The following is a 12,722-nucleotide window of genomic DNA, read 5'->3' as shown; positions in this document are numbered from 1 at the left end:
ACTCGATCGAGAAATTACATTAAACAGAGAGTAAACTATTAAATAGCTGAGTATGCATAGATGATACTTTTAAATAATACTTCTGAATTGCATTTCATTGTAAACAATATTTTCCTTTTCTTAAATAATTAGGCGATCTGTTGTGTAATCCACCCAATGTAATTATATACATTCACATAAACGCCTGGGACATTATGTGTTGCACAACCAATTCCCCATGCTACCATACCAACAACTTGCCATTTCCCATTTCCAGATTGACACACCAATGGTGAACCACCATCACCCTAAAAAAATTCATTAATTTTAATTGCAAAATGATCTATTAGAATTAATTTGAAATAAACAAATTTCTAAATATTTTTGCTAAATAATCTTTGGTAGTCTAGAATAAAAGAAACAAAATTATAATTCTTACCGTGCATGCATCTTTTCCAGTTTCTCCACCAGCACATATAAAGCTGCTTTTATCAAGATTATAATATTGCCCAAGTCTAGTTCTTCGAAGAGAAACTTCACAGGTTGATTGTGTTACAATGGGTACATCCACCTCTTTCATTATGCTTTGATATTGACCGTTCTTGCCAAATGCATCTTTTCCCCAGCCTGATACCCAACACCTTATAAAAACATAAATGCAATTGAACTTAAAGTATTAATGAATATCATAAAATCATAGCTTATAATAATTATGTATTAACATCAATACCATTTAATATTTTTCATGAAGATATTTATAATTACCTTGTGCCAGCTGCAGGTTCTGCTGTAGGAAAGCATGCAGTATTAATATTAGGGCTCCTAGAAACAGGCACTGTGCTACTCAATGTTATAACAGCAACATCATTCTGAAGATTATCAGAATGAAAATTTGTATGTATAACAATTCTTTGGATCATATATTCTTGGTATGGATCAGGTTCATTTGTGGACTTACTATCCCATTCTCCCAATCTCACCTTAAGTCCACCATTTCTATAAAACAATTTTTGTAAAAATTAATTAAGATAAAAAATTGCATGAATTGACTGATGAATTGATTGATGCTCACGTATAAGATGCTACTTTATGAGCAACAGTAAGTACATGATTTGGTGTAATTAAAACACCAGAGCCTACATAAACATTATTTGTAGTCAAAAGTACAGCTTGCCAAGGATATGCTCCATAACTGGCTTGACCATGAGGATGTAGGCCTACTGGAATTTTTCTGTTGCCACAAGTATCATCATTTACAGTATCTGTTGATGAGCAGCAATAAACTTGCCCACCAGAACAATTAGAAGCCTAAATAATTAAAAAATATAATTTCTGGATAAAAATTTGTACACTCTACATTATATATCTGCTTCGTACTTTTGCAGTAATCAAAAATCAATTATACTGAGTTATTTTCAAGTAAATATAATTTTATATACATACCGTATTAACTATTCGAATGTCGATACCCGTAGCCACAGTAGGACATCTATCCACTGATACACAAGAGCACATCATGCCATTATTGTTACCTTAATTATAAAATAAAAAGCTTTATTAAAAATCAAGAGTTTTCAAGAAATTGAAACAAAATATTTTGTAACGAAATTTACGCTCCCATTATTAATTAATACACCCGTGTAAAATAAATTTTTTAAAATCACGGCTAAAGATTTTTTTAATTTAAGCACTGTACATACTTTGCATATTTACAGGAGAACTGTTATCAAAAATGATAGTGTCACTTTGTGTGAGAACTTGTTCCTGCAAGATGCTGACAATGCATAACGTAAGCAACATATTAATCATGGTGAAACAATTAAAAAAGATAAACGTGTTTTGATTATTTTAATGTGGTTACTATTTAATAATTTTCAAGCTTGGAATATTGGACGAGTTAGGATGCACAAATAATGAATTCTAGCCGATCAGACGTACGTTTATTTATATACAAGTCCTGCGGCGATTTTGTCATAGCTGTTAGAATAACCGATTATCTCGTACATCCTTTTGGAACGAGAAGAATGTATGGCCTTTCACAGATAATAGAGCAATAACGTTTGGTGACAATGAAACGGGCGTAAAACATATTACTCCCGGTAATTTGACGAAAATTACTTCCGATCATGATTATGTCTTCATTCGTATACAAAATCAGTGCCAGGACACTGCTTTTTTGTAATAAAATGGCTAGAATGAAATTACCTACACGGTACCAAGGCCAAAAGCGAAGAAGGTCAATTGGCTCTCCGTATTTATGTTATGAACCAAATTATAGTTACATAGAATTCTTCTCTTGTTTTCTATCATTATGTCTACCATAAAATCGGCGCAGTTTTGAATATACGATACAACCATTCGAAGCTACGATTATAAAATTAAGTAGCGCTGATGTTGGCTATCACTTTCAGGATATAAAGATATGGAATACATAAAGGCGGGTAGTAAATTTGCATCGATCATTTTATTTATACACCGAGATGCTACATTATTCCGTTTTGAAAGTATTATTTTCACGATTTGTTTGCATCAGCTTTTTTTCCTCTTTTATTTTTTCTCGTTCTTGAAAGCGTAGAACACTTAAAACGTTATTGCTCGCACTGTCATCAATCCATTGAGACACTAAGCATGTCTGAACTAACAGGATTACGTAATATACACGAAGATTGTTCGATAGTTGTCTTGACGTCGTGTAAACGATAAACAAAAAATTTGGAAAATTCACAGAGGAGCATTGCCCATGGTATCAGTCAATTGATTGTATCGTATCCAGAGGAAAAGATTACCTTCCAATGTAAATTCGTAGAAACTATCTAACGTGGTCATAGTACAGAATGGTGCAAACAATATAAAAATATTTACAGTACTCGTTACGCGAAACACCTTTAAACGGAATTTGTTCAAAGCTCACTGTCTTTTGCACCATTTTTTCACCTTTTTCCCGTTTCTTTTTATCTACAAAATGCAGTAAAAAAAACTGCTCTCTTCTGCTTTAGAAACAGAAATTCGAATATAAGACAAGACCAAGACCAGATAAGAGTACGACTTAAACTTTAAACACATTTAAAAAGTCATATAAAATCAGAATTAACAGCTTCCTAACTAAGTTGGTACTTGACGGATAGTGCCTAAGAGGTAGTAGCAATTTTTTCTCGTTACACTCGCGCTGATTAGAATATAATCAGTTTTTTCGACCTCCACGTCTCTTCATAGAAGATGTACATTGGGGACAGTACCACTTGCCTTTTGGCGGTGCAGTGATACCTACACATGGATAATGAAACCATTCGAATGGACACTGCAACAAAAATGCATAAATTATTCATTGTTTACTAATAAATACAAACTTTATTACATAGTTAGAATTAAACTTACATCCGAGTTGTCACATGCGACCATATCACCATAAGATACTTGGTTGCATATACAATATCTTGGTTCATTTGGGTCGTAGGTCCAATCTGGATTATCCGAATCCACTACTTGTGTATTTGAAGTTATGACTGGCGGCGATACTGGCTGCTGAACAGACGCAGCAACTACACTCGAACTTGGAACCGCGTTGGTTACTTTCCTAAGATCATAATAATAACAATGTAGTAAACAAGATGAATAACAAATATCGAATAAAGATATTATTGATATTTAAGTGAGAGAGAACCATACTTTTTATGCTTTTTATTTGATTCTTGTATAGCTGCGATAGCGGTTTGAGCAGCGCCAGCTAATTCTCTACTGAATTCGGCCGCGTGTACACCACCAGTATTGATAGCTTCATAACTAGCTTTTAAACTGGCAGTACGTCGGCCCTGTTGCATTTGCTGTGTTGCAGCAATTGCTTGGGATGCTGCAGCTGCTATGGCATTTCCACCAGCTCCAATGTGACCAAGATTATAACTTACAGAACCTACAGAATTCGCAATTGAAGTAGGAGTGGATGGCACGCTCGTAGCGGCAATGATTGGTCCTGAATTTGTAGAAGCTGGTCGCGACTCAGGAACACTCGGTGAAATTTTTTCTATAGCTAAACGTTTTTCTATCGAAGTTGAGGATGCATTTGAATCTCTTCTTTTTTCTGCCCGAGCTGTAGAAGGAAAGTGTATACATAGTTACATGATGGGTTTTACCTCTGTATACAAAATCATACGTATGTTACATCACCACTTACAATGACTATGATTGTCTCGTGATCTAGTGGTTGATGTGAAACTATACCGATTCTCTTTTTGACTACTATTTGTGGGTGGTTGATCTAACTCCAATGACCTCTTTTCCAATACTTCCGTGATACCTTTATTATCTGCCTCTAGCTCCATTTTAAATTTGTGCAGTTCCTGGTCTAATCTTCTTAAATATCTATCTACTAAGTCGTACATCTGATTAGCTAAGTGCACCTTCTCATCTGCGTCTTCCAATGTCTTGTAATATTCTCTTCTAATGGCTTCGTATTCTGCTTCTTTTTCGCTAGGTTTCATTTTCTTTGCGTTTGAAAAGAAAGTTTTTACTTTTTTTTCTAAACTATCCATTGAATCTATAACAGTTGGAGCGATTATTAAAATTGATTATAAATAACATACATTTATTACAAATATACGTAGAACATAGCTTCTATATTGCTTAAAGTGGTACATACTTTGTACACCTAAGTCCATTTCTCTCATTTCCGTAAACCGGTCTCTTAACTCTTGTGGTAGGTGCTCGATCACTGGAAGCATAAAAGAAGGTCAACATAACCAAACAATGTTAAAGCAAAAGAATCAGTTATCTACTAAGAACACACATTGATCTATATGACAGAATCATTACAATATTTCTGTGCCCTTCCTCAAACATATTACAATATAAGTTTAACTCCAAAATGTATTAGCAAAAGGAAAGGTGCTTACAGACCATTCAGAAAATATACGACTAACCTAAAACTTGCACAGAACAGTATAATGAGAAATTGCTCATACTGTAGGACGTTCAATTTTACAGTAAAAAGAATCGCAGTGTTTAAGTGATTATATTTAACAGCAGAATATTTGTAAATTCGTTCGCATTGAAAGAAGTTTTTGATGTTTTCTCAAGAGAGTATATTCGGGAAGGTTAGTAACTTTCTTGAGGAGCTGGGTAAGCAAAGCATGCCTCGTTTTTACGTACTTTCGACATAATCTTCCAAGTAAAGCATCCTTTCGTGCTGGCACTTCGTTGCCTGGTGTTTAATTTACAATTATTTACAATTTACTAAAGGCGAGTGCTTGCCGCCGTAGCAAAATTAACGAAAATTGTAGCACTCGATCGGAAGCGTGTTTACGGCGGCCAAATCCCTTGTTGTACCCTCATTTTCACGCTAGTTCTTTAAACGATGCGAATCTGTGAACGATTCGTAGAAAACATCATCTAAAAAATGTCATTTCTCCGAAAATAAGTTGCCCAGCAATTAATCAATTCGTAGAAGTGCTATTTATTTCAGAATTATTACTGGCCAGTTATCTATTCGTTGTAATCCGCCATCTTAGCCTAAGACTCAGGGGTGTCTTTATACGAAGTTGGTGCCCCGTATAAACATTCAAAAAATTAATACACTATAATTTCAAATTGCAATTTCTAACTCTGCTATTATGAGCACTTGATGTACACATCAACAGTTGAATAGTTTTAATTCTTAACTATAGTAACTGACCACAAATTAATATTCGTGATTTATATTTACATTTTCGTCTACTACGATCATTGGAGGCATGTAAAATTTACATTTCGTTTAACTTCGCTTATATGATACATACATATATGCATTCTATGTATACATATAAGGTTATGTATGTACATATATAAAGAGTAATGTAGAGTTGGGGATTGGTGACTATGTGGCTTTTTCAGCGCGATCTATGTATCCCTTATACACCGATTGCCGTGTAAGCTTCCTTCGCGTTTCAACAAAAACTGCTTGGACTTTTTCACAGGAAAATGATACGACGCAGCCCAACGAGACTTGACTTACGACTGGACGATCTAGTCGAGTACGAAGCAATGAGGAGAAAGGCTCTTGAAGCCAAGAAAGAATCCGAGAGACAATCAGCATTCAATACTCCCCAATGGGGTAATAAAGTGCCACAAAGTGAAATCCAAGAACGCATTGGTTACATGCCGCAACAGAATCAACCTTCGCATTCTCGAACTAATATATAATCTCTTAAGTGCATTGTAATAAACACGATTTTTGTCAGTTATGAATGAGATGAGAATGAAAGAACGATGTTTGTTGAACTATTGTATAATTAAATGAGTCAATTTCATTAAGATTGGTTTTCACAGTATTTATTGTAATATATTACTAAAATATACATGGCAGCATTTTTTTGTTTCACTTAACAGTTCAGGGAGGTAGTAACAATAGAACATCGACAGTCGTTAAAGGTTTTAAGACACATCCTCAGCGATTAACAATGGAACGCCTGAGACGTCGGCATGGTGGCTCGATTAATCAAATGATATGTTCATTTAATTAAAACGAAACGAAACGATTGAGCGTGAAAAATATTATTGCTGATATCACGCGCGTGCTAGATTTATAGGATGCCACCGAAATTACAAGGTAGAATCGCCTGTGTTTTGCAATATTAATATATGCGTCATTAAAACAATCGTTGCTCACCGAGGAAATTTAAATTAAATATCAAAATGGGGTGTCGTAGTGTAACGAAGCGTCACGTAAAATAAATCTATATACTGTATTACACCGGAATAAAAGTTCACTCGAAATGCATGTATTGTCATCGGTTAACCGGCAATGAGTATAATCATCCTCTGAACCAGCAGAAAACTACAAGTACGTGAAATTCGTGTCGTACGCGACAATTTCAATTCCATAAGTAAAACAAACCGCTATAATTCTCGTAGGGTGCGACTTAAGCTATCATCTGCGATCATTTTTTACCACGACTAAACGTTTGTACACTTATAAACCTTTGTTGAAGTATAAGTACGTAGGTATATCCCTGTTTCCGCAATTTTTCTTCAGCGTTTCGTAATTCTCGGACTCCCAACGTTCTAGAGTGCTCGACTTGATTGAACTGTAAAACAACACGTACAAATAGAATATCTGTTGACGATTTTACTATGTTGTCGTTAACAAAAAGACATAATCGAAGTTTCGCTTGTTTCTTACCAGTTTTGTGGGAACAATGCACATGCTGTGGGCACCATGAACGTCAGGCTGCAAAATTATAATAAAATTATTACGTATTTCGAAATAGTTATATAATCTGTATGAAAAATAACCATTATAAAATTACTTACAAACAGCCGACCATCAAAACTTGTATCGGTGCGTGTAAAGGCTTAATGCATTGCATAAAACGGTACTTCTCAAGTCTCGCCATTATAGGTGGAAGAATCACTAAGAAAGAGAATTTGAATTTCATTAAAGATCAACATTAAAAATAGTTGTTTATAATTTCTTTGTTTCACTTACGCATGCCGGGTGCACACATGATGATTCTCGAGACGACCACTTCACTGATACCTTTGACTGCAGCTAGCTGAAATGAGCGAGCCAATCGTTTGATCATTCGACGCGTGTTAGTTACAGCGTTTCTCATACCGTTATTGTAATTAGCAAGCGTACCTTTGACTTTGTGAGTTTGTTGCCTTTATCGTCAGCGATCTCGATTCCTTGGCTGATTTCATTCTGTCTCATCAAAGGAATGTTCACGCAATTGGCCGCGGCGACTGCAGCGAATGGCACATAACGCTGTCAATATAAATTGTTCTTTCTTTTTTTGCGTACATATTGCAAGCAAGATGATTCAGAGTGTAGGGAAAGATCTGAAATTTCTTACCGCCATAAGTGGATTCGCACGTCTTCCCCAAAACGATTTACATCCTATCGCTGTTATCATAGCAGCCGTGGTAGCGCTCGCATAAGCAACCCCTAATTGAAGCTCGGTAGTGGGACTGTTCGCATTTCTGTTGGTGTAATTGACTAGAGCGTTGAACGATTGATTCACCCATTGCCAGAAAATTACAGCTGTGTTTGTTCTACAAACATAATACCACAACTTATCTATTTATAGAAACGACTATCTTAGCGGTAGAAAATTTTGATTATCGGGTTCTATCAAAGATATAATCAACACTATGTTGATAATATCAATCATTCAAATTTTCCATTAATTTGCAGATAATTTGAGACGACATCCGCTGTTCGCGATTCATTAATATTATTGTACGTTGGTTATTAAATATTATATGTAGATGTTACGTTATTTCGTGAAGCAAAAGTACAATAAATTATGCTGGAATATTCATGAATCCGCGTCAGCGGAAGTTTAATCTGTAAGCAGACGCAGCGAGAGGAGATTTACTTGTAGAATTGAAGCATAGCACCGGTCACAGCCATTCCACCTGGCACTTGGAAGGACATTCTGCCAAAGACATTCTGCAGGTCACCGGTGTCGGGATGAAAGGCCGACTCGTAAAGCTTCTTAGCATAGATGATCTGCTCTCGGGTTGTACCAGCTGGCTCTTTCCCAAATCTAAGGGATAAACTGGCTATTGATTTTCGTACACGTAGAAAGAAACATGCGACTATCAGTACAGTCCGTATCACCATAAAAATTCTCAAAAAATAATCTTTGATACAAAATATTGTTCGTTGTTCTATGAAAAGATAAGCGAATTCGTTTTTAAAAGCATCGAAGTGCTGCAAGTTTATACTTATGATTTCTTTTATTACTATATTTAACAGTAATAATGGTTAAGCAGGCGCTATTCACTCCAGCGTTTATGTTATCAAGAGAACTAATCTATGATGTAAAAATATTCCTTGATTAGATATAGTTCTATTACAGACTGTTTATTTTATTATTTTCGTAATCAGTGTTAGCAATCTGTTTTGATTTCATTTCTTATTACTTCCTCCTCTCATGAAATTGTCTTTGTCTGTTTTTAGGGTGACCTATATTTCGTATAAAAATCTTTAAAGAAGAATACTTTGTTTAAGACCACTCCATCAATAGATGCGTGTACATCCCATCGAACGTGTTCAATGCTTGAAACAATGTGCGACTGAACAATTGACAAATTGAATTAACGAAGGAGTGCGATTTCTAATTCGAGGATACGAACTAACTTCGCGCGTTCCATCCGTAAAACGGTGAACACCGTTGAAGCATGCGTATTGAATACCATTGATAGGTCGAAATGGGTCATCCCATAATCAATTTTCGCGTTTCTCTTAATCGGGCCTATTTCTGAACCGTGAGCCTTATATTCGGGCAAAATTGGACCGTGTTCAAGCAGGATCGACCAGTCTTCACCGTCGTCTACTCACTTATAGTCTTCGCATAATTTCTTCGCTTCGAGCAACTCGGACTCGGGAACTGTGCAAGTTCGGAAGTCAGTTACCCAGGCGAAGTGTTTCCATCTACCCTCGAAAGTCGTCTGATCCCAGAGTGGTTTCTCTATGTCCAGCCTTTCTTCTCCCATTTTTCTAGATCGGGTTCCACAGTCGTCTCAATCCTTCTTCAACAGACGCGAAACGCCGCTGATAAGACGAGGTTCGGGCTGCCTTTCATCAAGGTACTATACTTAAAAATATTAGAAACAATAGGGTGACCTAACGGCATATTTATAGCTGGCAGCCGCGACTAACCGCGCCAAGATAGTTATAATATTCTCACACGATAAAATCGTGTATTTTTCTCGTTAATGGATTCAGATACAACTACCATATACTGTTTTAAAAATTGTCCAAACTCGTGGTTGATCGAACAGAGGAACTTATTCGATTACAATCACTTTGAAACCCGATATGAGCAAGATCATTAGAATTTAGATATATTGTTCGCTTTCTGTGTGAAAATGATTCCGCTCCCACTATCGCTCCATGTAAACAGACCGAGCCAATTTTATTTCGCCGCGTTATCTTATCGTGCCACAAACATATTCCAACGTGCAAGAGCATCCAAGGTTGACACGGTTCCCCCGTAACCAAAATTGTGTTACGAATGCTTTCGCGTCATTTAAATCAACGGTACCGCCGAGCATTTAAACGTAGCATGCTAGATATACGATAGTCGACCCGATGGCCGATGTTTATCGATTATTTAACATTGTTTTACGTGATAATGCGCCTACAAGGCGTGTAACTTTTTTAGGCCGATAAGGAATTAAAACAAATGTTGAATCGGATCTATCGATCGATGTTATTCGAACGCACGTGAGCTATTCAATTTTGTCAGTGGCGAGCAGCGGTACGCACAGGGCCGTGCCGCAAGACCGACGCGCCCAGCGCGACGCCTGTCAGCGTCAGCTTGCCCAAAATGTGCTAGAATCTGCGACGGATACCAATGTCCGACGAGCACAGCTGTCGCCTTGCGTGCATGACTGGTTTTTGTGGCACAAACATCACTGGACTTTATTTCCTCGAGAAACACCGTTCTGCACCGCGAACGCGCCACTTCACGTTCCGATGAAAATTTTGTGCGTCATTTGCAGCCCGATTATCGACTATCTGCAGACGTCGACGGAAGGGGCCAACGGCGAACGCCCCAATTTGCGTCGGACTACCGGCACATTTTCATTCAAGAAAAGGAATCTCGAATTGCCCGGGCTCCGTTCTTTCCCTTTTTCCCCGGTATCTAGCAGCACCGATAAATAACACGTGCACCTTGTCGAATTATGTAACGCCTGTTGTCCAGCGAGAATGAAATTTTTTTGCCAGCTTACCGTCAAATGCGCGGATCACCGCTGGAGAGCCAACTCTGTTCTGGTGTTCACCGGGAGACAGCGCACCAACCAGCTGATCGGATCGGCGCCCTGCGCGGGGAACCGCCCGTCCCGATACGCACCTGAAAACTTCTCCCTCCCCATAGCCGATTCCTTTATTATTGTTATTATCGTCCATTCTACGCGCCCCATGACTACGATCCTTTTCCCTCTCGTAGGGAGCATTGTGTGATTAACTTTCACGGATAAGAAAAGGATCGATAATTTCGGAGAAGTTTTTCCTTAAGGGATGTCGCCTGATATGCGATTAAGACAAAAGATGCTTCCCAGGAAATTGACAAAGTCCGGAATAGGTACGTCTATCTTTCTCTGAATAATTGTGCCGATTAAGAAATGAAGAAATCGACGCGTTGATTTTTGCTCGGTAATAGCGATTAATTGGGACGCTGGTTTTGCTAATAGTGATTTCACTTTGTATAATATCCTGTGTTGAAACGCAGAGTCGTGTCAGTGTAATAAACATGAATTATATCGGCGTAAAAGACTAATGCCCTGAAGGGCTGAGTCCGTTTTAAATGTCATGCATTCTTATTAAATATATTTCACAACAACCGTCTTTTACGATCGGTTTTACTTTCCCATAATGTCTCTCATTAAGGTAACATTTTTATTTACAAGGATTATTAGACACGCACACGTTTCCCAATAACGTGGCTGTTTGAAGAACGCCCTAAACGCTCGATATAGAGTGCGCAATATTCGGAGTTGCGCAATAATATTGACAATATAGAGCTAATATCGAAGATACACACATGTGTGCACCATTACGATTCTATTTACTAAACATTGCCGTTGTAGTATTGGTTTATGCAAACAAAACTCACTACAGCAGACTACAATTTGGAGACAAAATATTTCAAGCGCCATCTAGAGCAGTAGACGACACACAGATCAGGTATAATATTCTAAACTTAAGCGTTTGAAACGTTACGTGTAGTATATTAAATATTTAGAAGCATATCCAAAACATGTATTCATGAATTCATTTTCATGAAACAGAATATATAAATATATATATTTTTTTTATCTTGGATATTTATCGTAATAAATAAGAAATGCTGCTTTCAAAGCTGTACACAGGATTTAAACTAACATGAATAAGTATTTGAAATAATGTGCGAGCCAGCGCCGCCGAAGCTTATTAGATCGGCAACTTAGTCGGCAGCCTAAGCTTCTTCGTATATCGTTTTCATCCTCTTTTCTTTTTTTCCTCGGCGTGGTTTCGTTCGAACATCGACTAGAGAATATCTTTGTTAATGTTATGAAACAAAGCGCCCAGAGAAAGCTTAAATTACGCCTTGGCATGGAGGTCAACGAGCAAAATCAAGTTCACGGGCGTTCCTGTCGAATTCCAGAAATGTTCGTGCCGTGATTTTCTTTTCGCGACACCCGGCACCCTCGGTGTCGTCCGTTCGTCTATCCGCGCGGCTCGCATTCCGGTTCTTTTTGTTTGCAACTCCGGTAACAGAACGAAAAGTTGATGCACGAGGCCAGGCCGGCTAAAGCTGTGTACGCTTCCGTGCTCGCGAAAAGTAGAACTCGACCTCGTTCGTCACGCGTCACCATATTGTGGCTAAAACTGTCACGAATTATTATTTCGTAATATTTATGATGTAATTTCGTTTAGTACTATCTGACCGTTGAGCTTAGCTCTTTTTCCTGTACACATCCGGTACAGGTTCCGTGACTAATGGATGCCCGCGAACCATAAAATTTTATTGTTCAACGTATTTTATAATTTTGAAGTGGCAAACGATGGCAAGATAGTAGTCTAGTCATATGAACTGAATGCGAACTATACTTTTCTGGTACGATCACGTTTTTATGTCGAATATTGGAAATTTTGGTGTTGAGCAATTTATATCATGATCTATAAACGACTGACATTTCGTAATCGTCAGCCCTTGTTGGAGTATAAGGTTCCAGAATTATTTGTTTCGCCGACTTTTATCTTGGAAAAAATTGTGTAG

At 37.5% G+C, this 12,722-nt stretch overlaps 4 protein-coding genes across 8 annotated transcripts; 1 reads left to right on the top strand and 3 right to left on the bottom strand.

The window, feature by feature from the left end:
• Positions 1-13: 13 nt before the first annotated feature.
• On the bottom strand, positions 14-1,842 carry LOC144479047 (inactive CLIP domain-containing serine protease A3). The gene is made up of 6 exons (XM_078197527.1): positions 1,680-1,842; positions 1,423-1,511; positions 1,052-1,287; positions 745-975; positions 419-620; positions 14-287 (listed from the first exon to the last, which is right to left on the bottom strand). Exons 1-6 carry the CDS (start codon positions 1,786-1,788, stop codon positions 129-131), a joined length of 1,026 nt encoding a protein of 341 aa, XP_078053653.1. The 5' UTR covers positions 1,789-1,842; the 3' UTR covers positions 14-128.
• Positions 1,843-2,424: 582 nt separating this feature from the next.
• On the bottom strand, positions 2,425-5,460 carry Ing3 (inhibitor of growth family, member 3). Its single transcript, XM_078197566.1, has 7 exons — positions 5,444-5,460; positions 5,122-5,361; positions 4,613-4,684; positions 4,148-4,510; positions 3,646-4,063; positions 3,355-3,553; positions 2,425-3,277 (listed from the first exon to the last, which is right to left on the bottom strand). The coding sequence occupies exons 2-7, from the start codon at positions 5,147-5,149 to the stop codon at positions 3,161-3,163; spliced, it is 1,197 nt and encodes a 398-aa protein (XP_078053692.1). The 5' UTR covers positions 5,150-5,361; positions 5,444-5,460; the 3' UTR covers positions 2,425-3,160.
• On the top strand, positions 5,058-6,482 carry LOC144479069 (uncharacterized). 2 transcript variants are annotated; one of them, XM_078197571.1, is made up of 2 exons: positions 5,058-5,091; positions 5,925-6,482. In XM_078197571.1, exon 2 carries the CDS (start codon positions 5,929-5,931, stop codon positions 6,148-6,150), a length of 222 nt encoding a protein of 73 aa, XP_078053697.1. In that variant the 5' UTR covers positions 5,058-5,091; positions 5,925-5,928; the 3' UTR covers positions 6,151-6,482. The 2 variants fall into 2 exon arrangements, with proteins under 2 accessions (XP_078053697.1, XP_078053698.1); XM_078197572.1 differs by lacking the exon at positions 5,058-5,091 and adding an exon at positions 5,355-5,700.
• Positions 6,483-6,685: 203 nt separating this feature from the next.
• Sfxn2 (sideroflexin 2) lies at positions 6,686-10,745 on the bottom strand. 4 transcript variants are annotated; one of them, XM_078197569.1, is made up of 9 exons: positions 10,693-10,745; positions 9,296-9,483; positions 8,328-8,498; positions 7,803-8,001; positions 7,589-7,714; positions 7,436-7,502; positions 7,261-7,360; positions 7,130-7,177; positions 6,686-7,034 (listed from the first exon to the last, which is right to left on the bottom strand). In XM_078197569.1, exons 2-9 carry the CDS (start codon positions 9,448-9,450, stop codon positions 6,920-6,922), a joined length of 981 nt encoding a protein of 326 aa, XP_078053695.1. In that variant the 5' UTR covers positions 9,451-9,483; positions 10,693-10,745; the 3' UTR covers positions 6,686-6,919. The 4 variants fall into 4 exon arrangements, with proteins under 4 accessions (XP_078053695.1, XP_078053696.1, XP_078053694.1 ...); XM_078197570.1 differs by having other exon boundaries at positions 9,296-9,486; positions 10,693-10,742; XM_078197568.1 differs by having other exon boundaries at positions 9,296-9,551; positions 10,693-10,736.
• Between the last annotated feature and the right edge of the window lie 1,977 nt (positions 10,746-12,722).

Source organism: Augochlora pura, chromosome 3 (assembly GCF_028453695.1).
Source record: "Augochlora pura isolate Apur16 chromosome 3, APUR_v2.2.1, whole genome shotgun sequence".
NCBI classification, from domain to species: Eukaryota; Metazoa; Arthropoda; class Insecta; order Hymenoptera; family Halictidae; genus Augochlora; species Augochlora pura.
Note: the sequence above shows the minus strand (reverse complement) of the source record. Positions and strands in the feature narration are given on the sequence as shown.

Excerpts from the sequence above, each read along its gene's own strand:
- Ing3 (XM_078197566.1), bottom strand. The coding sequence starts at position 5,149 with ATGCTTTACTTGGAAGATTATGTCGAAA. Across the intron at positions 4,685-5,121 it reads CTTGGAAGATTATGTCGAAA|TGATCGAGCACCTACCACAA; the intron begins GTACGTAAAAAC and ends TTATGCTTCCAG. Across the intron at positions 4,511-4,612 it reads AATGGACTTAGGTGTACAAA|ATTCAATGGATAGTTTAGAA; the intron begins GTATGTACCACT and ends CAACTGTTATAG.
- Sfxn2 (XM_078197569.1), bottom strand. The coding sequence starts at position 9,450 with ATGGGAGAAGAAAGGCTGGACATAGAGAAACCACTCTGGGATCAGACG. Across the intron at positions 8,002-8,327 it reads GCTATGCTTCAATTCTACAA|AACAAACACAGCTGTAATTT; the intron begins GTAAATCTCCTC and ends TTATGTTTGTAG. Across the intron at positions 7,035-7,129 it reads GCATTGTTCCCACAAAACTG|TTCAATCAAGTCGAGCACTC; the intron begins GTAAGAAACAAG and ends GTTGTTTTACAG.
- LOC144479047 (XM_078197527.1), bottom strand. The coding sequence starts at position 1,788 with ATGATTAATATGTTGCTTACGTTATGCATTGTCAGCATCTTGCAGGAA. Across the intron at positions 976-1,051 it reads CATAAAGTAGCATCTTATAC|AAATGGTGGACTTAAGGTGA; the intron begins GTGAGCATCAAT and ends ATTGTTTTATAG. Across the intron at positions 288-418 it reads CTGGAAAAGATGCATGCACG|GGTGATGGTGGTTCACCATT; the intron begins GTAAGAATTATA and ends GAATTTTTTTAG.
- LOC144479069 (XM_078197571.1), top strand. The coding sequence starts at position 5,929 with ATGATACGACGCAGCCCAACGAGACTTGACTTACGACTGGACGATCTA.